The sequence below is a fragment of the Polyodon spathula genome, chromosome 2, assembly GCF_017654505.1.
Source record: "Polyodon spathula isolate WHYD16114869_AA chromosome 2, ASM1765450v1, whole genome shotgun sequence".
NCBI lineage: Eukaryota > Metazoa > Chordata > Actinopteri > Acipenseriformes > Polyodontidae > Polyodon > Polyodon spathula.
Window position 1 is genome coordinate 7,673,947 of NC_054535.1, and position 27,641 is coordinate 7,701,587.

The 27,641-nt window shown below is 36.9% G+C and overlaps 2 protein-coding genes across 2 annotated transcripts in view; both read right to left on the reverse strand.

Annotated features, from left to right (window-relative positions):
• LOC121329640 (atrial natriuretic peptide-converting enzyme-like) overlaps positions 1–445 on the reverse strand; it is a 49,732-nt gene extending 49,287 nt beyond the window's left edge. The window contains exon 1 of the mRNA XM_041275340.1: positions 154–445. The gene's annotated coding sequence lies outside the window, so the exon portion shown is untranslated. The remainder of the gene's footprint in view (positions 1–153) is intronic.
• Positions 446–3,083: 2,638 nt separating this feature from the next.
• Positions 3,084–27,641, reverse strand: part of nfxl1 (nuclear transcription factor, X-box binding-like 1) — a 47,805-nt gene continuing 23,247 nt past the window's right edge. The window contains exons 17-23 of the mRNA XM_041275359.1: positions 21,570–21,710; positions 17,833–17,999; positions 17,274–17,343; positions 10,263–10,367; positions 9,253–9,339; positions 8,468–8,521; positions 3,084–3,421 (exon numbers count right to left, since the gene is read on the reverse strand). Of these exons, the coding sequence (XP_041131293.1) occupies positions 3,248–3,421; positions 8,468–8,521; positions 9,253–9,339; positions 10,263–10,367; positions 17,274–17,343; positions 17,833–17,999; positions 21,570–21,710 (798 nt within the window). The 3' untranslated portion in view covers positions 3,084–3,247. The remainder of the gene's footprint in view (positions 3,422–8,467; positions 8,522–9,252; positions 9,340–10,262; positions 10,368–17,273; positions 17,344–17,832; positions 18,000–21,569; positions 21,711–27,641) is intronic.

Below are 27,641 nucleotides of genomic sequence, written 5' to 3' on the forward strand. Positions count from 1 at the left end.
TTTACTAACCTATTAAAAAAAAAAAAAAAAAAAACTTTTTTTTTGGTTTTGGTTTTAACCAATCCATAATAAAAATGACACTCATCGTATGTCGTACTATTTCAATTCCCCGTAAAAATCAAATCGTACATGTTTATATTATCCTGTGCTTACCCCGTTATTGGAGTCGACCTGCTCTTATTGCTCTCCTGGGTTGAGTGAAGTAAACTGTTGTATTGTCTGTTCTCATCCACACATTTCCCTCTCACTTTCTCTCTCTCCTCGTCATTAGATTCCAGAGAGAGAGAGGGAGAGAGCGAGAGAAGTGACTCATTTGTACTCAAATTCTATAGGCACATGCTGAGTTGGGGGTCTCTCTCAGCATTTACTGTGCGCAGCAAATCCCATCTGCAACACCCATGCAAAAAACAGCTTTAAGTCTTTTTCTAGATGTGGAGCGTTCTTCAAAACATCCTATGCTAAAACAGAAAAACACTATAATAATAATAAATAATAATAATAAATAAAATAATAATAACAAAATCAATAATAATATTTGTTCTTAAGATTAAGATCTATAAACTCAACACAGTGTATTGTTATATATTAACTATTATAAAAGGTGAGCAAAGTCTGAGAAACACAAGGATAAAAAAAAAAAATACAGTGAAAAGACAAGTCTTTACAAATTAAAAAGTAACATTAGCTCAGTATAATAGACGATATACGTAGTGAAAAAAGCAATGTTAGCACTATGTACGTTAAAGTACCGTAAGCAGAACAAAAAAAAAAAAAACCCAGTAAATTGCGTAAGTGTAGAATGGCAAGGGCGGCAACGTTGTATTATAAGTTTGAAGCACTTATTTAAATAAATAAATAAAAATACAAATTAAATCCTGCCTGGCTGAACAGGCTTATGTGTGTAAATCATATTAAACAGATTTGCAAGCAAATATTGAGAAATGGGGGACAAATCTGAGCAAGCAGATAAACTTAATCCTTAATGTGGATGTTTTTTTTGCCATCAGCAAGGGTCTGCTTTAATACACTGCAGTCAGTACTAAACTTGTTAACTGATGAGCCCAATGCACCAGCTGAGTTTATCAATGGTGGTTGTTACTTTGCAAGCACATTCTTTTGTAGTTATTTTACAGGGCAAGGAGGCCAGGTGGCATATGTCTAGAAAAAACAACCTGTAGAAACTTGATAAAAGATCTTTGTAGACATTAACCATTTTCAGTACGATACTGTTAATCTGTGATTGTCATTGCACACCTCAGAGATGTGATGCTGCTACTGCAACCTGGTAAATCTACTAACCCACAGTTCAACCCTCTTCAAGATTAAGAAACAAATTAATAAACACAAACATGATTAAGACTTTGTGATTATCAAGTGCTTATCGCACATGCAGTAAGTAAATAAAAATGCCAAAAATAAGCATCGCAACTACAGTAATTGTAGGAATAGAACGGTCACTCATAACAAGCATCCTGTGTATAATGTGCATGACTGAGCTGCTTCCAGTTGCACTTTGTATAACATGCACCTGATGTAACCTCATTAAAAACACCACTGTATATTATATAGAACATCTTGTATATAACACACAACCTGTACATAACACTGATGTGCACGCATTAAACTCTTAGAGTATAGCGACTGTGATTTTACTTCTCCCTGATCTGTTTTTATCAAACTTTGTTATTGTTGATTAGCAAAAGACAACAAAAAAAAAAAAAACATTTTGAAATCAACTTTTATTGCTGACCAGAAAAAAAAAAAAAAAAATGATGTTTGACTTCATATCAGATATTCTGTATACACCACAGCATGTCAAACATGATCATATAGTTCCTCAATCATATATTAGTTTAGGTTTCCAAAACTCACCAATAACAATTGCTTATTACATACCTACAGTTAATGCTAATGACAGCAGTGGATAATTCCATAAATCTGAACTGTCGTACACTTATCTGCTATGTAGATGCTGTATGGGCAGTTATTTAAAAAGTGCATGTTACAGCCAGTGCGTACAAAAAAGATATCCAGCACCATAATAGGTTAAAGAAATGTCTCAGTTCCCATGCCTCACTTTCAGGTAGATCGTTACAGTTCCACCTCGTAGGTCATTTGACCTCAGGGTCAAAGCAACAAGCCGTAACTAGCTGTCATCATTTGGGTGAAGCTGATTAGTGACTGAAGCACTGACATAGAAGAGGTGGAGAAAAAAAAAAAAAAATCGCTCCTGTGATGTGACTAAACAAAGCACAAAACTCCTTGAAAGTAAGACATGCAAATAGAGCTTTCTCTAACATACTGTACGGTAGTCCCAGTTACAAAGTGGAGAGTGAAAATACTACACTGCATTTCTTTAAAAAGTGAGACAAATTGAGAACAGACGTGCATGACAGGTACAATTTACAAAATGACTGTTAGCTATAACCTCTAAAATTAGACAGACCTAACCGATTCTTTTAAATCTTACCTAATATGAATTACTCTCAAATAAAGTCTTGAATTTCCCTATATAAAAGATGTAAATATTATGGGGGGTTTTTGCACCACATCCCCACAATCTACTTTAAGAGGTCAGGAAATGTAAATGTAAGACTTTGAAAACATGTAAATATTAAGAAAATGTATGGATGTGTCCGAACTGCAGCACTGAAATATCTAGAAGCAGTTTCTTAAAAAAAAAAAAAACACTTTACCATGATTTTTTTTTTTATATATAGGAAAATGTTAGACATAGGGAAATAATGTACATATTACAATGACATTGTTTTGTTATCTCCATGCACTTTAAACAAAGCAATGTTTAACAGAATTAAATGCAGATAATTACTTAGACCACCATTTCCAAATCATTCTCATGCACACTCTAAATCTATAAAAGTATGGAAATAAAAAGGGGAACTATATTATTTTCATAATGACATCATATTTGAATATGATAATTATATATATATAGATATATATATATATATATATATTACAACCAATATATATATATATATATATATATATATATATATATATATATATATATATATATATATATATATATATATATATATACATATACACACATACACACATACACACATATAGTGTAATTACTTTGTTTTTCAAAACTAGAGTCCTATAGAGAGATACAGGAAAGATATTTAAACAGGCCAGCAAATGAATCTTGTCAATGCCCATATTCAGTAGCTATCCAGATCATTGTATTAGGAGGCTGTACACAGTACTAGCTGACATATTAACCAGCCTGAATTAAATAAAACGTTGCCACTGCCAACACAATTCCGCAGACAGGCACCATGATGTACTTTTTATATTTCTGCCAAATGGTCTCTTCAATTTCTACTTCGTCCTTTTTCTTGTTCTTTTTGCGACGTCCCTTCAGTCTCTTCTCAAATGCCTCCAATTCCACCTGCATTAGAAACACATGAAATGAATTAAATTGGTTGTTTCCACCTCCGGGGTTTAGCGCTATTAGTTATACAGCACAGCCTCTACTTGGACTTCATACTCCCGGCATGGTACACTGTTATTAAGTTAATTTGAAAAACACTAATTCTTTTCTTGAAAATGTTTTTGAAGGGATTAAAAAAAAAAAAAGGGGGGGGGGGGGGGTTAATAGTAGTACGTTACGTATTGAAAAAAATAACTTTTTTTTGTTTAAAATCTAGAGATACACGTGTGCACATAAATAGTGGTGCTGGTGTGTGTGTGTGTGTGTGTGTGTGTGTGTGTGTGTGTGTGTGTGTGTGTGTGTGTGTGTGTGTGTGTGTGTGTGTGTGTGTGTGTGTGTGTGTGTGTGTGTGTGTGTGTGTGAATTTGCAGTGAATAGGTTGCCTTTTATGCAATCGCTCTTGATGTGGAACTAAATGAACCCCTTCTCTGCTGAGGCCCTTTTAACCAAATATAGAACAAGAAAAAAAAAATCTGATCAAATAATTAAAACCTTTTAAATGGACCAGGAAACAATAAAATTAAAATCAACAATTACAATCAAATCGTAGAAAAATATATCCTGAAAAGTTTTCAGGAGGATGGGGGAGGTGAAAGAAAAAAAACACCTCAAAACACTAATCAAAATCATTTTCTCAAATAATGTTTTTAAAATGCAGAACAGGAAACAAAGCAGATGAAATATACAATTAGGAATAAAAGTTTGTCAATTACACAAAGTAAATAGTTTTTTTTTTTTTAAGTAGTAGGGTATTTACCTCCCAAAGACCCAAAACCTGAATAAAATACAACAAAGCTGCTCAGCCGAGCCTGTGACGCAGTCATGCCTGTCCCCGAGGGTATAAAGGACTGCTTACACAGACCTCAGTGTCATTTTTCTTTCAAGTCTGCTGCAATTATGGACGCATCAACCTTCAAGGTTAATGATTACATTTCTATTTCATGATAATAACCTAACGTTCCCTTTCAATTATGAAATGTAACCATTACCAAATGGGACAGTATACCCAAGCCACTGCAAGGGCAAGACTGCCGCATGCCCGGAATGCTACGAGGCAGAGGCTGCGTTGTGCATTACCATTTGGAATCTTGGTAACAAGTAGCTTGGACTACAATAAATCGAGGAAGAAACTCACCTCAGTGCCTGTGTTGTAAGGGTCGACTGAGAACACACAAGTTCCAAAACCAGGGTCTTGAGGATCCACGACATTAAGTCTGTAGAACCTAGTAAAAGGTAAGGGGAGTAGCCCACACCACTGCATACCACAAGAAATTGCCATGCCCCTGGTGGAATGGCCAGTGTGCTTTCCTGGGGGCAAGTTGGCTCGCTCATAGGCAGTCCTGACTGTCTGCTTAGACAGAGCTTGACCATTGTTCAGAACGCCTCCAACTTTTCATCCTATCAACATAATACACTAGGGCACGCACTAGACAGAGTGTATACAGCTGGATGGAAAGTCACCAATTCCACAGACTGGTTGACATGAAATGCCGAGATAGTTTTCGGCAAAAAGGCAGAACTGGTACGGAGCGTAACCTTTGTCCTGGCTTCTGCAAAAATTAAGCAGGCTTTCGCAAGCAAGAAAGCTGCTTTGAGCGATAAAAAGCTCAGCTCTGCTGAAAGCAAGAGCTCAAACGGAGGCTTCATGAGCTATTCTCTGCACTCTTCTGTCCGACAGAATGGACAGTATGGACCTGGAGTCCAAACACACTCCTAGAGAGAAGGCTGTCTGAGAAGGGTCTAGCATGTGAATAGCCCCTTTTTGCAGCAGAGCTGCTACCTCCTGAGGCACCACCATGGCACCCTATGGGTTTGTGGCTGACGCTAATTCATGCCCTGAATCTGCCATGTGGTTTTTAATGTTCATTTTGCCCTCCGATTGCTGAGCTTACACCACTGTGCAAAAAAAATGAAACCACAAGGTTTCAACTACCTCCCCACACACGTGATAAGTTACAATGGTGTCGCTATGACAGCCTCAGAAGTAGTTAGTATCTTTAGTAACATTGTCCAATTTTCCAAAACACAAACACAGCAAATAAAGAGTGGGGAAAAGGAAGTAGGGATATAACCGTGTAGAGTTTATCGACTATGAAGAAACCATATTACAGGTAATCTATGTCTTCTTACCTAGTCAGATGAACTCCACACACAGAGTGAACCTTACCAAATGAATAGAAAACAAGGGTGGAAAGTCAGCTGTTTGTGCAAGAAGCCACAGATAACACAGAATGACCATAAGAACATTCCAGTTATGACTTGCAAAAGTGTTTATAGATTATAGATCCTGGATTACATTTCTTGTCCAGTCTATAACAAAACTCTAAACAAGCATAGATCCAGGTGGACATTGTTTAGAGACAGGTTTTCCTTGTGCTTGTGAATTCAGGACACAAAAAGTTGTCCCAATGCCATTTCCTCATGTCACCATAGGTTCAAACAGTGGTCCTGAGCTTTGTAGTACCAGAATAAGGTAAGTTTAAAAAAAAGTAGGTAGAGAGATATCTGTGTGATCAAGTGATCTGGCGTTACACCAAAAGAACAAATTCTCTCAATTTCCCTGAATGTTAAAAAAAAAAGTAGGCGGCTTCTTAGATGCAAAAAAGATTTGTCAAAATGACCCACGTGGCAGTTCCAGGTAGTTTGGAAATCTGTAGGTTCTAGTGTTAACAGGTCTGCTGTGTTGTTGTCAACCACAGGTAGACAGGCTGCTTGGATGTTTACGTCCTTGTCCTGCACCAGTCCCAGATCTTCATGGCTAACATGCACAGATTCCATGACCTTGTGCCCCCTTGGTGATTTATATATTTTACAGCTGTGGTATTGTCAGTGAAAATTAAAACCCTCTTTTACCTTAATGCTAGAAAGATTGCCAGCAGTTCTAGATGGTTTATGTGGAGGCGTCAGTGTCTTGGTGACCAAGTGCCTTGTACCTCAGCGTCACCTAAGTGTGCTCCCCAAACCAGTAGGGAGGCATCTGTATACAAACGGAGAGTCGGAGGTAGGGGAGAGAGCTATAGTCCCATCCTTACCCGAGGTGAGAGACGCCCCCATCTTGTTCTACTGCCGCTCCTCAAGAAACCTTTATGTGGCTGGAATCCGGAAACATTGGGTTCAGAGAAGAAAGGAGACACCTCCGAGTGTGTCTCATACGTAATCTTGTGTCCCTTGCCAGAGAGACTTCTGTAGCCATGTGCCCTAGAAACTGTTGAAAGGATTGTGCTGTTGGTCTGGCACCCATATAGAACTGACATGCCAGTTGATGACTAGTTGTCACCCTCTCTTCAGCGAGATAAATTCCCTGAAACTGTGTTGAATTTGGCCCCAGGAAGATTAATGACTGTGCTGGAACCAGCAATGATTTTTCTATGTTTACTAACAGGTCCAAATGTTGAAAAAGTTGAAGTGTCTTGTCTCTGTGTTCTATTGCTCTTTTCTTTGATGGAGCCCTGTTCTAAGGCAAGGGAATGGAGCACTGATTTTACCTCCTCCTGTAGAAAGACCCCCTGTGGGCCTGACCAGTCCAGTGAAGTCCAAACGAGGGAGGAAAATCCAGTGCTCATATAAAATTAGTCAAATATACTTTGTTCAACTCTGTGACTATAAAAATCTTTCCAAAACACCTTGCCACTGAGACCTTGGGTCTTCCATGAATCTCAATCACAATGCAGAAACAGTAACCCGTCACATATTCTCATAACCATTTATCCACCATAATCATGCTCTTCAGCAACGTTAATTTATTATTGAACAGAGAAGATTAGTTCAGAGATTGTAGATTCCACCAAAGTTTTCATACACTGCGTTTGAGGCGCTCCGTGCAGTGACATTGCTTGGTAGCATCATGTGAGCTGTTCAGTGTGTTGATATGTAAATAAATCCTGATCGCCTGCAGGGCGTATCTACTTTAACCTCTGTCTCTATCTCCTGCCTGTCACTCATAAGCGAATGCACGCAACCACATGGCAGACGGCTTATCAGAATGAGGTATACAAGTTGAAGGAGTCCCACCACCTTGTGTCAGTGCACCGGACATGTCGACACATAAAACACAAATGGTAACCCACGCTGAGAATAGACAAAGGCCATGTGTGCAAATAAACACAAAAAACTAAAGTGAATAACTAGCTAAACCCGAGTGTATACCCTTCCTTTATTTTTTACTTTTGGACAAAAACAACAAAAATAAAGGGATTTAATGAAAATAGCACAAGAGTGAAACTATACAATGAGTCCGTACCCAAGCTACGCAGGAGAAAATTGCACAATGTCACTAAATAGGGGCAGGTTTTTATGGAGGAGGGACACTATTCTGACGCCAAAGATTATTTATGGATCTATGGGAAAGAGATCGGTTTGTTCTCCTGACCCAAGCAACATGGAGATTGGGAGTTCACTCTCTGTGGCGTTCATCTGACTTGGTAAGAAACTTTATTATCGCTCCTCATTGAACAGAAACGAAAGCTACACACAGATTGTTTTAAATTCACAGCACTAGCCAGGGCTAGTGTTCAAGCAGGCTCTAAATAAGGTTTAACAACTGTGTCACATTGAACATATTTTATCTGTGTAACATAATGAAATTCAATCCCCAGACCCAATATTTTTTTAACATGCTTTTTAATATGGATGCACCTGGTAGTCTGGCAGCACTGAGCAAGCTGTTTTGAGGATGTACCCGGCAGTCAAGGGGTTAACTACTGTACCATGCTATTTTTTTTTTTTGCTCATCTATTTTTGTATTTCTAAATCCAAAAAATGCAATCCTTCAATAAAACAAAAACAAAGGAGGGTATCCTGTGAAAATCATAGTTGTCCAATTATTTAACAGTATGTAACAGAAAGAGCTGTAGTAGTGATTTCCCCCCCCCCCCCCCCCCCCCCCCCCCCCCCCCCCCCCCCCCCCCCGCCGAGAGAATGGTGCTGGCTAGTAAACAAAAATTGTTTGTTTACACATCAGTTTTTTTTTTGCATTTCCTCTCATGAAGACACATTATTCCTTACCTGCTGCTTTCTCCTTTCTTCCTCAGATGCAGCCCTTTCTTCTGCTTCTTTTAACTGGAAGAAAACAAAGGTAATAAAGAACTACATCAGTAACGTGCAGTACTACCCCCCCCCCAATGGCTGTGAATTCAAAATAGGCGGATCAGTATGATGAAGACAACATTAAGAAGTATTACAGAAGAGTACAGAATAAGAACTAGCAATTTAATGTTTAAATCAGCATTTGATAAGAAATTCTCCAGTTATGTGCAAAAAATAAGTGTAACATACAGATCGATGGATGAGCGGACAGACAGACACCTCCCTATATCTCAAGAATCCGACAGTCTCAATAACTTTTGCTAAATACTGTTAATGCAACTTTTGACAGCTGGATAAGCGGTTCTTCAGATATATGCAAAAATGTTAGTGTGACATGCAGGTGGACAGATTTAAGGACAGGATTTAAGGACAGATAATCCACAGAATCTGATATTCTCAATAACTAGCTTCAAAATGTTAATACCAAGTATCATCATAATTGGACAAGTGGTTTGATATATATGCACAAATGTGTGAAGTGTGACATGCATACAGTACTGCACATGAGACCGCCTCCACTAGATCCCTTTTGTAGGGCCTAAGATGATCCCCTACAGTATACCCTGAAGAACTAAGTAAAATGAGAAAAAATAATAATAATAATATAATAATAATAATAATAATAATAATAATAATAATAATAATAATAGATTAGTTCATTCATTAACAAAAAAAAACAAAAACAAACAAAAAAAACACAATACCTCAGCAGCTCTCTTTTTCAAATCCTTGCACGCTTCATCACACTCCACAGAGATCTGCGTCTCACGTGCTTTGAAGCAGGGAACCTCCTGTATAAATAAAAATTGTATACAATGTCTGTTGTTCGGTACTTCCGATACAAGCTTACAAAATACAAAGCATCTCACTCGGTGGTCACTCAAAAATAAATACTGGCTAGAACCTGTGGAGATGTAGCAGAAAGTGTTGCTGTGTCCATCAGCTACTATCAATGGTGGTATATATTGACCACCCTCTATGTGAACTGCCACCAGCACACCAGCTACCAATAAAGATGCCTTTACGAGCAAAGCACCATGTCACTCTTGCATTGTTGCCTATAAAGTCAACACTCGCTATTAGAGACATCAACGCTGCAATGTAATTGCATTATTATTCTATCTTCATTTAATTATGTTTATATAACAAGTACAATGCATGAAAAATGTAATCCTTAATTGAACAACTAAATTATCTTGCTCTCCATAAGCCTGGTTTCGAAATGTAATCACTATACATGTATTTACAGCATAAAACATGAAAAATATATTACAGCTGCAAATATGCAATTATAGATTACTTCTCATATATAGGAGAGCTCATTGTATTATATTATTTCTTTCAGAACCCTAAATTTGCAGAGAGCCTAACTATAACTAATGAACTACTTATATGGAAATAATATACTACAAAAACGATGTCTGAGATTGTTTAACTGCTCTGCTGTACCGAGAGGAGTTATTTGTTATAGACTGCATTAGCAGTCTGTCATTTTCTAGACCGCTCCAGATTTACAGTGTTAAGCAGAAACAATTCAGAAATTCTGTGTTTGCATGTCACTAACTGATTTGCCATGATACTGTATCAACTACTAACAGGAGTGTAAACGCTCCATTTATTCATGCAAAATATCAGTTTTCAAAACACAATGATCCCTCATTATTTAGATAGTGTCAATCGGGTATTCATGCTCAAATATAATACAATGAATTACCTTTTTAATTCTTTTACAAGGACATTTGAGTTTCACTTTCTGGTTGCAGCTCTCCTCACAGCCACCTGGATGACAAGTCTCTTTGCATCGATGACCACAGGGCAGCTAAATAGAATAAAAGAGGTGAACACGATCACAAAAAAAGGGTGTGGGGGGGGGGGGGGGGGGGCGCATATTTAATGGCTACATTCATGAAAGGTTATCAACACACCAACAATAAACAAGTCCTCTTTGTTAGCAAATAGGACAGAGGCCATATATTCCCTAAATTCCGCTCTGCAAAAACTTCCTAAAAAGTTACCTTTTCTTAACAACTGTAGGTTTAGAGGTACTGTGATTGACATATGCTAATCACCTCTAATAATGCATCAGAAGTGGACCCAAGCACAAAATATTATGATTCATTCTTTTTTTTTTTTTTTCCAGTGACTGTTTAAAATGAATCACAGCAAAGCATGTATGCATATAAATGTTTCCATAGTTTGACTGAACTTAAGATACATTAAAACAAATCTTAACCTTTGTTAAAACCGAATCAAACTTCAACATCTGTGATTGATTGGATTATCTTCTAATGTTGTATAAACTTTGAATCAGTCATCTACAATAACAAGATAAATGACATGCAATAAACTAAAAGGGAGCTGTGTTATTACCCTGTTCTCAAGTGATCATCGACTGATCAAATCTATGCCAACAGATGGTATACATCTGTATTCCTTCAAAGCCTAAAGCATTACAGAACATAGTGACTTTTCCTTTGGTAAACATGCCTCCTCTACCTCCCTGCATTGTTAAAAATTAGTTTCCAAATATAGCTTGATTATTGTAGTATTTTTATTCTCATCTTGCTTGGATAATTTTTCAACTAGGTGGTTAATCCCATAGCAATTTAATTGCCAGTAAAATGCACATACCAGTTACAAAACCTAGATTAAAACAATGCTACCAAGTAATTTATGGTAATGTCATACAATGGTAATTTGTATAAATTAATTAAAAAGTGACTAAAGCTGCTATGAAACTAGTAACGAGATGGGGAAAAAAGGATGGCGATTTAAATAAATAAATAAATACATTTTAAAAAAGGAGGACTGTCCAGAGTACTTCTCAAACAAATTGTTTGGCAGCTACCCACTTTTGTCTGCTACCACAAACACTGAAGGAGGCAGAAACACCATTTCTTTAAAAAACATATTTTTCACCTGGCTCACACTCACACTAATGTCATCTGTTGTTAAATCTAGCAGAAAGAAACGTACAATTAAAAATAAATATAGCATTTCCAATCAAACAAACCGCAGGGACCCATCTGAATCTCTTTTGATTCTTCCTGAGCCAAAACAATGAATCAAAATTGGCGAGCCATAGCAATCTACTGCAAGAACAAAACATTACAGCGTATTAGCTTAACACAATGCTAAAGTATATGCAACATTGTTTTCATACTGTACTTGTATCATGGTTTTGTACCTAGTACTGTGTAACACAATTCAAATGTTACCAAATAATGTGAAGTGTGTGATTGTCATTTTACTGTATATGTAATTCTAGGCCTGTTTTTCCACAGCTGTATGGTTAGCTGTACAAGGAGGGGGGCTACGTGCACTTTTCACCTCTGGTCACCAATTAATCTCCAGCTAGGTCAGAATAACCTCAACCTTAGCTCAATGCCTGCTGTGCATTTATGTAACAATGTAGCTCCTGGAACCACCCGTCCCAAATGCTACTAATTAGAGCAATTTTTAAAGTTGCCCCTTTGGGAGGCTTACTCAACACTAAGCTGCAGTTTGTCACGGAGGTCACGGAAATCGTGAATCTGAATAGTCTGTCAAATCTTGGAAATGGATGTAAAAACTCATTTGATTAGGCGCTTCCTTTAAAAATATGCAGTATGTCATGCACTGAAAACACAAATCTGCGAGTATCCAAGTTGTTTGGTTTGCGTGTGGCTGTGTAGGTCAGTGAATGAGATAGAAGCAAGCATGTAAATGGGTGACAGCTAAACAAAATAAAGTGTGGGCGAGCTGTTTTCTGTAAAGAGAAGAACAAATACATCGGAGAACAGAACTTTACTGACTTACAGGCGCTTTCTTGAATCATGGAAAACTAGAGCCTGGTTACAAAAAACACACATCATAGTTGCTAAGGTATTAGCAGATTAGAAACTTTGTGGTCAAGCGTGTTTAAAAAACAAATAAAAAAAAACGTTACAAGCATTTTAAGACAAACACTATATATATATATATATATATATATATATATATATATATATATATATATATATATATATATATATATTACACACACACACATTATTGTAAAACAAAATAGCCTAATCTCATGATAAATGTGTTTATACATTCAAACTTTTATGTATTTATTTTTCATTGAGAGTAGTGCAAGGAAAGAATGTTGCCCTTCCAAAAAAGAAAAAAAATGAAACCAGGATGACCCTGCTGCAGCAGTGTTCCAGTTAGCCATCATGGGACAAGATGTTAGAGGGATAATACCTGGAAAATGTTGTACAGTTTAAAAAACAAAACAAAAAAAACATACTATTAAACAAAATAAAAAACATTGTGTCTGCAAAATTTGGTGGAGCCTACTGTAAATACTGTCTGCATTTCTGTAGAAAAAACAGTAAACAATGCACAGGAACTCAACTTGACAAATTATACACAAGTCCTTTAAAAATCCAGGGTTCAGCAATTACAAAACAGAAAGTACGTCAAGAAAAATCAGAATTCCACAAAGGAGCAGTAATAGTTGGCAATTATTTCATATCTGTGATGCAACAAACTAAAACACTCAGTTGAATTCAGCTTATAGAGACAGAGTGGGGAAAAAACTGTCAGAAGCTAGCTTTATTTAAATAACTCCAAGTATTGCTTATTACAGTTGTACTCTTAGCATTTTACTTAAATTTACTAGCAAATGTCTTCCAAAGTGCACTGAAAGGTACATTTCCTTAAAGTATGTTATACATAAGCGCTTTGTGATGGTGGACCACTATGAAAGGCGCTATATAAAATAAAGACTGATTGATTTGTCGAGGCGAGGTGGGGCACAGGGAACCTTTTGTGTACCTTGAAGAATTTAGTGAACCAGTCAAACTACAAGGCTAGATACACCGTTAATCACTAATTGATTGATTGTGTTCACTGTTAAATAAAACCACAATCCTTAAAGTTATATTCTACTTTTTTGTGTGTGTTTTGTGCGATGGGGAGGGAACAAGTAGATTTTTTTAAGAAGGACAAGTACATTTTTCTAGCATTTTGTCCCTTGGAGATTTTTTTTTTTAAATTGCACAACCATGCATGTATGTATGTATGTAAATATTTTCTATTCTTTTCAAGAACTCGTCATCTTATTAAAAACACAAAGATCCATATTATCTGCATGTGTAATGATCAGAATCATCAGAAAATCAGATCTTTGGTCAACTACTGCTTTGACCTCCGCTTCCAGAGGCCATGAGTGGAGCAGATTAAGGTAGCGATCGATTGGGAGGGGGGTTACTTTATAGCACAGGGGTTGGCAGGGATGGGATTAACTCCTATCCCTGCCAAATACATGCGAGAATGTGGCTGTTCCCAAATAAGATAATTGGTGTTAATTGGGAATAGCCAGAGAGAATAAAGAGAGAGCTTGAAGCTCCATTAGAGAGGACTGCTAGGGAGCTGGTACAAGGAGAAAGACTGTGTTCAGCCAAGATGTGCTGTGTGTAAAGAAAGAAGGTATTCTCTGCTTGTACCTAAAGTAAATGTGTGTGATTGGTAAACAGCTTAGCTGTCCGGTGTAGTTAAAAGTTTAAAAAGTGTTTTTGTTGGGAAAAATGGCTTAGCCATCCCAGCCCTTTATTTAGTTAAAGAAATGTGTGTTTAGTATAGGTCTCCAAGTGGAGATAGGCTTTTATTTTGTTTTGTTTTTTGAGTTTATTAAAAAAAAAAAAGTCCACGTCAGTGCTTTCACGACTTTGATTTAAGACACGGTTCTGGTCTTCCGGGTAGTCTCCTGCCAACAGACGTTTGCTCGAGTTAGTCTATATATATAGAGATATATATATATATATATATATATATATAGAGATATAGAGAGAGAGAGAGAGAGAGAGAGAGAGAGAGAGAGAGAGAGAGAGAGAGAGAGAGAGAGAGAGAGAGAGAGAGAGAGAGAGAGAGAGAGAGAGAGAGAGAGAGAGAGAGAGAGAGAGAGAGAGAGAGAGAGAGAGAGAGAGAGAGAGAGAGACCATACATATACATATACATACACACAGTACAGAGTCAATTATCTGAACTAACTGGGACCGATAATGATTTGCTTAATAGATTTGTATGGATAATCAAACAAGTAGTAATTATTTTACTTTTAATACTGTACAGAATAAAGTTAACACACACAAGTACTTAGTCCACAAGTACATACTGATGATGATATATATTTAGTAACCTATTAAATCACATTAAGCATACAAATCATTACATTAATGCAATTGAGTAAAGCTTTAACACCTATAGTTAAGCTAATTAAATACTGTAATTAAACGTACCATATACCAAACTTTCAAAATCAAATACAATGCTGTACATTTGACAAATTACAGAACTCTAGGAATTTTAGACATAAATTCAGTTAAACAACTCTATACTTATTTTGATGCAAGTTCTTAGCTGCTCAATAACATAGACATGATCTCCAGCCCTTATCAATGAAATCGAAGAATCAAGAACGAGCTGATCTTTTAAACACATAACATACTGATAACTATTTTATTTATAAATATTTATTTTGAGAAAATCGAGAGTATTGTCCATTATTGCTTATAAAGACCCTGAGAATAAACATGTATTATGTCATTGCAATCACAGGTGAAACATTGTCTTGTAATTTGCCCAAACATCAATATTTTTCAACAAAACTTTCAGGAAGTATTGTAACATCCTTCGGGCCACAGAATAACATGTTTTTATCCATGTCTCTATAAGCAGAATACATAGTAAAAAACACTTTACATAAAAAATACTGTTTAAAGAAATACAAAAGCATAAAGTTTGCATGGTTTCTGAAGTACTTCATAATGTTTACCAGTGTTCTGAAAAAAGGACACCATTTCCAAGAAGCTACTATAAAAAAAAAATGTTTAGTGATTTTTTTTTTTTATAGGAAGGAGAGTCAAATACAGCCAAGAAATGCCTGGTCCTGGGGGAGCATCCCACTTAAATGCCTGGTCCTGAAAGGGTTAAATAAGCATGTACCACTTATGCACAGCTGCAAAACACACATTAGAAAGTGAACAATGTACTTCCTTTTCGCATTAGCGAAACACCCATCAGATAGCAATTGATTGCATATGTACTAAAATCTGACAAAGTACCACTTGCTGACATTACACAGGTCATTTTGGTAAGCGTACCACTTTCTAACACTACATCGGAAAGCAAGACAAATACAGTTCAGCTATTAAAACTGTATTATAGTACTGCAGTGGTATAAGAAAAGGGTGTTTAAAAAAAGTAATTTCAGCTTCCAATCACTTAAAATATGCTGATAATAATGTAAACACCAAGCTACTACAGACAGCAAGTCCCAAACTTTGATTTCCATTACATGAATAGATTTTAAACTTCATGCCGATTTGAACTTGGCTCTCGCCAAGATAAGCATCAACTAAGACGCAGCTTTACCGTAAACTAATGTGATCCATCTTCACCTCCATCCATTTGCGTTTCTTTCCCTCTGATGATGTAGATATCCTTCTGCCTGGTGTTGATGGCTGGCTCCAGGGATCAGCTTATTTTGCCTCCCCAGCGCATCAGCACACACAGCGGCTGCGATGCTGGCTCTGGGGATCAACCACAGTGCGGTCTCCCCAGTGCATCAGCTTGACAACCATCTGAACTGAGCTAAGTGTTACTGTTGTTTATAGGTAAGAACTCAACTTTATTATGAATATATTGTGTTACTATGTTTTAAGCAACACATTATGATAATGTTCATTGTGGTAATTGTTTATTTATTAGCTTTAAAATGTTTAGTAAAAAGAAACAAGTTTCTTTTTTTTTTTAATGCAATACTGAACATGGGCCTATATCTGTTCATTATTGCTTTGTGTCTTTCCTTTTTCTGTTTTCTCATGCAATAAACCTACTTGCCATAGCTTTGAATGGAAAAAAAAAAATAAAAAACCTTTCAATTTTGTTTAACTAAAAGTGGAGCTTGGAGACAGCTCCAGGGTAAATTAGTTTGGGAAGGCACAGAGAGCAGCAGGTTGTACTCATTAGATTGTGCTGTTTTTATTTTGTGCACTGAATTTTTTATTTCGTAATTGTGAAATAAAAATGCTTTGAACTACAATCTCCTGACTCCTGGATATCCTATTCCTGCTACTTTGACTATCCGGCTACCCTTTCACAGCGATATAGTAAAGGAAAAGCAGCTACTGGAACTTGAAAACAAAGTTCCAGTACCACACAGCAACGAGTGCTGAAAAGTACAGAACATTAAGCCCTGTATTTCTGCTTCCAAGCAACTGCATTGGTAAACATCTTGTCAATATGATCTTCAGTTGCATTTCTGAATCCCTGGACATGCTAACCTTGCATTTCGTTAAAGGAATGTGCAAAATGCAATGTAGGCAAAGCCTGTAAAACATAGGTATATCCCCTTCAGTCACGGTGCGCATAATTCTACCATATTAAGTTTCCCATCTGTGTATATTTTATAATGTTTTGTTTTTTTTCAACGTTTTGGCAGGGCAACCTCTCAAACTCCATAGAGTTCACAAAAACCGTTTTAAAATTTCTAAAAATATTAAATAACTGTGACCGAAATTTAGTAATCATTTCTACAAGAATCTCTTAAAATCAAATTTATGTTCTTAAATATAAATACATTTTATAAACAGTGGCAGATTGTATATATTGTAATTGATGCTAAATTTTAACAAACCTGCATTTTATAACAGCCCAAGTATAGGTTGTTAAAATGTTTAAGGAAGGTGAAACATACCTGTTTCGGACACTGGTTTTTACAGGAACCCAGAATTGTTTTTGTGTTTTTATCAGCAGTAGTTATCTTCCTAAAAATACAGAAATAAAACACATCAAGTACAAATGCTGTGATCATGCAGAATTAAGAGCACATACACTATTCAATTCAATAACATGATACAATTTACACATTGTTTGGAGGAGACCATTTTAAATCAGTACTCAATCAAATGAAACTAAAAAGGAAAAGTGACAGTCCCGCCAAAAAAATATTTGTAATCGATAAAGAAAAGTAGAAAAGATTTTTCAATGATACACAGTGGGTAGGAGGTGGTAGAATGAGTTATTAGAATGAATATTTTTCTTTTTGTTAACTAAACTTTTACAAAGTTGCATAATAAAACATCCATTCTGTGCATGCAGTTAAAACTCTTAGGTGCAAAAGGCTCTCTCATTCAGAAGTAGGGTTTCACTTGAAGTTTGATTTTTATAATGAACTAAAATACAAATCGATGACTTTCCAATGCAGCGTTTCACTGCTTTTCAGCTACAGCTTAAGCATCAATCAAATCACTTACAAGCACTCGATGAAAAGGGACATGATCTTGCAGTGACATTTGACTCTGATCATCTGTGTGCAAGGCGGACAGGCTCCGGTGTGGCAGGGCAGCACGCATGGGTGGGAGCAGCCAGGAGGCCGGGGCTCTGAGCACCCTTCTTCACACTGCTGGCACTCTTTACCAGCCTGCAACAGGCACAGGGAGAAGAACAGTAAGGAAATCGTCATTAGCCAAAACACACACACACCCATCCATGGCTGGAATACAAAAAAGAGAGCTGTCAGCATCGTGTAAAAATTGATTACCATGACCTACTTCCACAGTATGCATGTTGTGCATACAGATGGTCGGACAGGTGCCTCCATATTCCCCCTAACTTAGAATGCCAAATTAGGCTCTCTCATCACAGCGATTCCCCACAACAACTCAGGAAAACTAAAGGTCAATGGACGTCCTCCAATCACACAGGAGCTTGACAGCAGATATCATTAAGCTACCAGCCTCTGGAGGACAAAGGCCAGCCCTGCAGGTGTCTGTTCTTGCTCACCAGGCTGTAGCACAATGAGGAGGAACAGGTTTTTGCCTTCTTCACCCACAGCAGCGCCAGAGGCAATGTAACGTTCCCCACTTAGGGTCCCATACTGTGAATAATTTATAATCAATGTTGTTACCATGTTTTCTCTATACAATTGTATGCAAAAATGTAGATATGACAAAAGTACATATAGTTGCACAATATTCTAGATACGCAAAACTGTGATATACGAGACCCTAGATTCATGTGTGAAACTGGTATACTTTGAATGTCTTACTTTACAAGACCAAAGGCATAGACAATCATATTCACTGTAGAGTAGGGTGCAAAATACATGTATGTACATTGACTTGTTCAGTTTAAAACACAGTAAGTTATGTTTCCGTGGATGGAGTTAAAATCCTCCTTGCAAAAACACGTGGGAATTTGGCTAGAGCCAGTAATTGAATAAATCATTAAGGATCCTGCCACAGGTATATACATAGGGTGATCATGGGTGTTACCGGGTTGATTAGAACGGATGTTGGTGTTAGAGGTGGAGGTGCATGTTTTGTGTTCCGTGTCCCGTCCTGTGTTTACGCAAGTTTCGTAGAACCTTTTGTTTGGCCCTTGTGCCTTTGTTTTGTTAAAATGTGTTTTTGTTAGTGTTTTGTCTGTTATTTTTCTTTATTATTAAAGTGCACAGTAGCGTGTTCAAACCTGCTGCTCCCTTGTGTCCGAGTCCCTTCCTGGTGGAAACAGGTTTGCAAGTGTTGCTTATTCCATCACAGATACTTATTAACATGTATTGCAATACTACACAGACCACCAGGAAGGGAAACACGCACATTTATCTCCACAGAGTCAATAAATGTGCCACAATGCTAATATGCGATGTTTGGGTTGGGATTTCATGTCTGGCCACTTGACATTAAATAATCTATGTATTTGAATAGAAATGCAAGGCTGGGGAAGAGAGCTATCAAGTACAAACACCTTTCCTTCCTGACATTTTCTAAACGAAGGAGGCAAGGCCTTAGCAGGGTGTAAAGCTATTTCAGTAAGGTTATTTACTGAGCAACCGCTTTGCTTACAGTGTGCCATGGAGACAAGCATAGCAACCTACAATTGGGAGGGATGAAAAATACTTAAATCAAATCACCTAGGAAAAAAAAAAAAGACCAAAAAAAAAATCCAAAGGCACCATGTTTCAAACATGTACACCTATAAATACAAAGTTACAAAAAGAAATGTACATTTTAATAACAATTAAGATTACAGTAGCTAAATTAGCCCAAACAATCTGTCTCCATTTCTGACTAATTTGTCACACAGGTACATCAATTGTATTCGTCACCCACGCAGTTTGGAAATTTGAAAAACGACCTATAAAATTTTGATTCTATCTTGAAGTTATCCTGTTTTTCATATTGCAAACCACTTCCTTCATGTCGCACCATACAATGCAAGGCCCAAGGGTCATGTCAGGAGACTGTCATGTCTACTGAGATGGGATTTTTCCATTGGCATGGAAACTTTTTATTCAGCAGATACCGCTTTGAAATAAACAGTGAGGGAAGCAAATTGCTTACTATCCCATATCCATTTCAACGCACACCCGAAGAAGTTGCATGGAAACTGAGGGTGGTGTGTTGAAGCTTTATTATCCCTTACAGGAAATGAAGCCCCTGGTGACGGGGATATGAGACACCATGTGTGTTGCGTTCCACACCCGGTCAAGAGAATATTCCTCATGGCTCCCACATAACCGCTAAAAACTAAAATAGCTTCATGCGCATGTGGATTCTCATAGCTAAAACATAAAAAGAAATACAACTCACCAGACACAGCAAGAATAGAAAAAGCACTGAAAAGTGCAGAGGCAGTCAGGTAAAGATACTCGGGATTAGCAGCATAACTTGTATTAAGCCTACTGTTAACCTTAACTGTCAGTGATGCATCATTTTTATTTATAATCAAAAGTCAACTGACTTTATTACGATCTCATAATAATGTTGCCTAAAAAAAGCTTCAATAGTGTTCGTCTTATTCATAGCTCCAGTCAGTTTATTTTAATAACGTGAACTCATTTTTTTTTAGGGACAGACTATGCATTCTCAAAGTAGTTTTGTTTCAAAAAGTTATTTACACTGGAAGCTTACTTTAGCAATGTCCTGTGTACTGTAGACATTAATCCAATAGCACATGTCTTAGCGTTAAAAAATGTTTTTAATAGTTTTAAAATATCTTTTATGGCCCTGTGCCAAAAAGAAATTGTTTGATTTGTACAGGGTACTCAAGGGTACGGTGTTCAGTCTCATATAGTGGATGCAGTAGTATATCCATACTGTAGGACTTTCCTGCTTTATATTTCTATATGGATAACCGCATATCCTACTGTAATGAGACTTTAGATTAGTATTAGATTCTGGTCTGTGGATACATACATGTCTACATTTGTCTGTCACCGTAGCAGGGCCAGGAACCCTGTACATGAAAAGGGGCCAGGGCAAAGCCCTGCCATAAAATGTGTTTTGTTTTTATATGTGGAGGACAAGCGAGGTTCTGTCCGCCATATTATCGTTTTGTTTTTATTCTGGATTTATTTAAGAACGGGGTACTCTTCCCCCCACCCCATGAATAATTTGTATTTAATTTTGTATTATGATTTATTTATGACAGTGTAGATGTGTGTTAGCTTTTTGTATTGTGTTGCAGCATGGATGGGAAGCCCCACCCACATTAATAAACTTGTGCAGACTGTGGCAGAGGGGTAACAGAATAAGTACTAGCTAGTTAAACCCCTCGGCCACGAGATACAAGCCTGCAGCTCTCCCTGCTCGAGGTGGGTGTTTGAAGGAGCAAGCGAGAGAGGCGTGCAAGAATAAAAAAATACAAAATAATAAGTACAATCAGTGAAGGCTACTGCCCAGCATGACCACAGTATTTTGTGCTTGCGATTGTTTTTGTACACCTGTTTTACTTGGCTCTGTGAGCAGTATTTTTGTATTTAAATATTTATTTTATTTTTGCTTAAATAAACGGAGCACACTGTGTCTTTGCCCTGCAGGAGTGCCTTTGTTATTGTTCCTGCATCTGACCTGATATCACCACTACTGCCATCCCTGTTACAGTCTCCTTACATTTTTACATGCTAGTTACATTTGCCTAGAATAAACTGGATATTTTGTCGTATCCACATGGGAAGCTGCCACGTTTGGTTTTGCTATGACTGAAATACCTTGTGTTTGTCCTGTGTGTCGCCGAGCTGTGACACTACATGGCACTCCCTCATGCAAGTGTGGTTCCCACACAACAGGAGCCGTCCACAAGGCCTTTTGCAGGAGAACGGGCCATCTGCATGGCATGGCAAAGGAGTAACCTAAAACCAGAGTGATAAAAACAAATCAGACATTACTTTACTTCTCAAATACTGACCACATTAATAAAAATGTGTTCCTTAATACTGCAAAACAAATGCAACAAAAATTGTTAAAAGCATCATATTTACCTTACCTTTTTACTGAAAATGTAATGTTTTCAAAGAACCGAATACCAGATAAAAATAAAGGTTTTCCTTATATACACACTATGATTCACTCACTGTTTGTCATGAGCAACTTTAGAAACCTGGATCAGCTTATAGAAAACCAATGTTTATGTTTTTTTGTTTTTTTAATTTATTTTATTTATTTATTTAAAGGGTGACTATTCCCAGACTGATCAAATTCTCAGTCTGGGCTTGCTCCATCAGGATAGTTTGAACTTATCTTTGAAAATCAATGTATTCAAGGCCAGGACCGTCTTTTTTTAATGTGCAGAGGAAGTGAAATAGAAATACAAGAATTTATTAACTCAGCATACCAACCAAACATGAGGTCAACTAAGAACGGTTACAAGTGAAAGAACAAGTTTACAAGTTTATTATCATGACAATGATTTATTACAGTATAATCTTATTGCATTTGGCTGGTATTTTTTTTTTGTTGTTTTTTTCGGGAAATTAATAAAAAGTGTATCATTCATGCCATTATGCCACAGCTTATTTGTCTTTTCCTGTCATTGCCTTTTACAGTTTTCTGTTATCTTTGATTAATTAAATGCCTCCCAAGGTGCGGAACACTGAATCCACTGTACTTTATTAACTTTCATAATATGTTAGCGACCATATTGACTCAATTGAGATACAAATGCCAGAATAAGGCTATGGGAATGTTTTTTGATTACAAAGTGAGCCCTGACATTTTGAAGAAATGAGCATGGAATTGGGCTGGATTTGGAGTACTAACCATGCAAACATTATAACTAGTCCAGAGCCAAAACGTAGAAAGCCCTTAGTTTGAGTTGGCTGCACCCCCAAATCAGACTAAGGTTTTTTGGTATCATTTTGTTCCCTAATATATCTAGATTCAATTTCTTCCTGTTGCCAAGCTGAATAATTGTCAGTTTAGATGCAAAACAACCTATTTTGGACCTACTTTTACTGAGCTTCAGACAGTAGAACGCCATCATTGCAGATAATCACACCAACCTTCTCGTGTTAACTTGTCACGCTGCTTAAATATAAATATACCCCAGGACTCCATACACAAAGTTGTTTTTAAAATATTTGTATTATTTCGTGACCTTTACTTTTTTAAAACTTATTTTTTTAAATGCTGGTTTGCACTGAAGCAGCGATGTGGGATGTGACAAAACATTACCATGTAGGATCACCTATTTTATACACAGCATACTTCTCAATACTTATATATTACTATATATTTACATACCACAGAATAAAGTTTTTGGTATAGAAAGCTGACAGACTAAACATTACTGACACCTGAAACCTAATCAATTAATTTGAACCTGACAAATACTGTGACGCCAAAATAAATACTTGTCGTACATAATGTACAAGTGTGTGGGTGTGTGTTTATCTATCCATCTACAGATATACCTTTTTCAATGTGATTTAAGTTAAACTATCTGCTCATACCTACAGATTGATTACAGGTTGATACAAAACATATACTGATTTGTCAAAGTAAGTGTTCTATAATATGCCAGCAAGCCAACACAATAAAGCAAAGACCAATGTCTATGATCTGTTTAATGACTACTATAATGTATTAATAATAATAATAATAATAATATAAACAATGTTACATATATATTTGCCATTATAAAAACACTTACCACCCAATTTATTCTATTCTTGTGGAAAACCACACCAAACCGTGTCACTTTCCTGGCAGCTCTCCATGAATGAAATTGATAGTCATTTCATTTCAAGTCGCACTTAACCCTAAGCTACCATGCTCGCTACAAGTTGGGTGGCTGTCCCAATGCTTGCTGCCTAGTATCATAAAACTGCTCTGAATGTGTTTTCCCATATCAGCAACAATAATATTGTAATCACACATCAAAGAGATGCAGAGAGACTTATTATTGTAATGCACTTTTTTCTGGTGTCCCAAAACACATGTTATCCCGCTTGCAGCTTGTTCAGAATACCACTGCTAGAATTCTGACTAAAACCATGAAAAGTGAACCTATTACCCCTGTTTTGGCCTCTTTGCACTGGCTCCCTTAGCAGTATAGAATTGATTTTAAGATTCTGCTGTTAACTTACAAAGCCCTGAATAGTTTAGCCATTCCCAGGAGATAATGACCCTGCTTCTTCCAAACCGCACCCTGACATCACAGGATGCGGGGCTGCTAGTTATTCCTAGGGTCAACAAAAGCAACATAGAAGTAGGGCTTTTTCTTGTAAAGCTCAGAAATTATGGAAGGCTCTGCATTCGTTTATCAGGGAAGCTGGGACCGTTACAGTTTTCAAGTCAAGACTAAAAACGTACTTTTACAAAATGGCTTTCTTATCTTAGTGGGTTTTGATGTAACTTTAAAATTGCTGCTTTTGTATTATGTGTATAATGGTATTTAAATGGTCTGACTTGGCAATTGTATGTGACATACTATACAAATGTATTGTAGTTTGTTCTTTTTTTCTGCTACGTACTCAGGGTTCGAAATGAACGCCCACCAAACACAGTGGCGGGTATGTTCTTGTACACTTATCATCGCTAGACTGGTGATAATCGCTGTCGTGTCGCCATGCAGTTTATATTTTCTATCGGCAATCGCCCTGCTCAAACTGCACTCGCTGTCAACTAAACTTTGACCTTGTCGCTGACCTCGTCGCTAATGTTATTACAGCTTCAACATGGATGACCGTTTTTGTGGAGAAGCTGCTCAGTGTTCATCCCTGCGTATATGCAGATGAAAAAGGAGAACGCATAGGTATCAACTGCTGAACAATGCAATCAATTTGACTAATTTTAATACAGCAACTGCTGTTTTAAACACATTGTACATTACAAAGTGCCCCAGGTCCAACACATTCTTGTTCTTATTATTACTGTGCTACAAGATTTTTTTTCAATACAGGATAGTACGTCCAATATTTTCGGTTATTTGCATGGTACAAACTCTGAAAAAGGGATTCAGATGATTGCTGGCAAACTATAATGCAACCGCGTTAAATAAACTTATTTGGTTTTTACGATGAATAAGGATATGATTTTGTAACGGAAGTCACAAAAATTGTGAATTTAAATAAAAGTCTATGAAATCTTGGAAATGGATGTAAAAACACATTTGATTAGGCTCTGCCTATTTCCTTTAAAATGCAGTATGTCATGCACTGAAAAGACATATCTGTGAGTGTCTGTGAATTGTTTGGTTGCGCATGCTCGCAGCATTTACGTGTAGCTATGTAGGTCAGCGAATCAGATTTGTATTTTGTAGCTGAGCGAGCATGTAAATGAACAGATTGTGTGTTACTGTAACCTTCCGGTTGTGATCTTCAAATACATAGTGCTTGTTAATTTATTTTTTAAACAAAAAAGTGGGCTTGCACCTTCAAAAAATACTAATGAAATTTCTTGAAACTTTTTCATAGAATGTAGCTAGTGTACAGAAGTAGTCTGTTGAAAATAAACTAACTTTCTCTAAAACTAAACATATTAAACAAAATACTTTAAATTGCCGTTACAAATCTTCTTTTTTATTTCCTGCAAACTGTAGATAAAATGACAGGTTTACTTTTTCTGATCTTTGCGATGCCCTATTTCTTGGACACATTAAGCGATTTGACCTTTTTTGTTTGTTTAAAAGGGGAAGTGATCTGTAGGCTACTCAGAAAACTCATTTAAATGTCTCTTATTTCTGAAGAAAATATAGTTTCATTTTGAACACGGTAAGAAAAAACAAACAATTTCACATGATATATATATATATATATATATATATATATATATAAAAAAGAGGCGCTAGTATATGTATGACTCTGCCAGAAAGGGCTGGTGACTGTGCAGTTTGTGTGCATGCACTTTCAGACCCTGTTGAGACTGCTCATAAATGTTGCTTGTTTTTGCATTTTCTTTAGTTGTCATCACCCCCAGGAACGATGACGGACAGTAAAATGTCTGTGTGGCTGGTGGATTTTTCCATATGCATTGGCAGCACTCATTGTGACCCTCGTGATACATAATTGTAGCTCATTATTTGTGCGTGTTGAGTAATTTGCATTGCTCTTAAGTTTACATAGGCTGCAGTGCAAAATAATTCCCTGCCCGCTAGACAATTTGGATTTTGCATCTGCATTTGTTTGCATTAAACCTATCCTGACATCATCCCCGTAGTGTTTTAAAAATATTAAAAGGTGCACTGGTCTTGTACGACATAATTACATAAAACTCTAGTTTTTTTACATTTGTCTATTTAGTAAAATTAAACATCTGTACAAATGATACAGAAGACTTTGGTAACTCTGGGGATAGAATTTGCACTCCACATCCCTTGCAAGGGATGCCCATATATTTCTCAAATCAAGGTCAAAAAGGACAAACTGCTTCAGCAATAGATGCACCAGATTTTTGTTCTTCAAAAGATTCAGCATAAAAGTTTGCTGAAAGCATGATCTGGCAGTAAATATTGACTGACTGAAGGTTTAAAATTATTTACAGCCACATCCAAAAAAACGTCATAAGCAAAAATGTTGTAGGTTACTGACTATAAAGTACAGTGATTACATGTTGCTGCTCTCAGGTGTCTATGTAAAGGCTCAGCTTCCTTCTTGACACATATCCTGGTGGCATAAACACAATTCAGAATAAAGTAAGAAAGGCATTTCATTCTGATCCTTGCATCCATAGGCTACCTATGATGCCTTCAGCCTTGTCGATTGTTCCTGCTGACTGCACAACTCTTTGAACAGTCTCAACCAGTCACCCTCATGTATAGTACCAGTGCTACTTATGCCTATAAGCAAAGTCATCGAACTCAAAGTGAACCTTCTGTGTTCTTGGTCTTTAAAACATGGCATTAAAAGGTCACAGTGGTGGCTGATGCAACGTTATACCCAGTCTAATACCAAGAAGTGACCAATTAAAAAGTCAAGTGCTGCTTTCAGGCCAGTTGCAGCATACCTGGAAGGGGAATGGGCCTCATGTAATTGGAGTACAATTTCAAACTTCGTCACTCACAATCATCATCTTAACATAATCACATTTCTTTCACTTTATTGGAACACATCTGATGAATTCAAATTAAACTTGTTCAACTAAAAAAAAAAAACCTAACATATCAATCCAGCGCTAATTGGTTTGTAACCAGTTAACTGCTTTTTGTTATCTGAAAATACAAACCGCTTCCTAATCTGTACTTTCTTCACAGCCCCTCTTGCCTTTTACACATGATCTAACACTAGGAGAAAAAAAAGGAAACATTTTCACTGTCCTTAATTTTAACATACAAACACAAACCTATTCTCTGCCGAATGGAGCTTGCACTCTGGTCAGCTATCATTACCAATAATTTCATATTACTTCACATATGGGATTAGCATTTTCTCCATATCGCCATATGACCACAGACACCCTTTTGAGTTTGTCAGAATAAAAACAAATTTCTAACAAATGAGAAAGCTGTTTCTACTTCAGGGTTCCTCCTCTTTAACATTTGGGACTGACACTATAAACAAAAAAGCAAATTAAATCACAGCATCTCCATACATTAAATACTGTTCAACAACGGCACAAAAGATGACCTTTCTCTTATCAAAGTAATGCGCAAGACACAAAGTTGCACCTTTCACCCTGTCTATTATGGTATAAAAAGGTCTCGCACAAATTAAAATGGAACACTGCTGTCTCCCCTTTAGTTTTACAGTCATCAGTACTATCTCTGCATATTCAATATATGCAAGTTAATAAGTAACGGGAAAGGACAGCTAGATGGAAATGTTTACCTTTTCATTAAGTTTAAT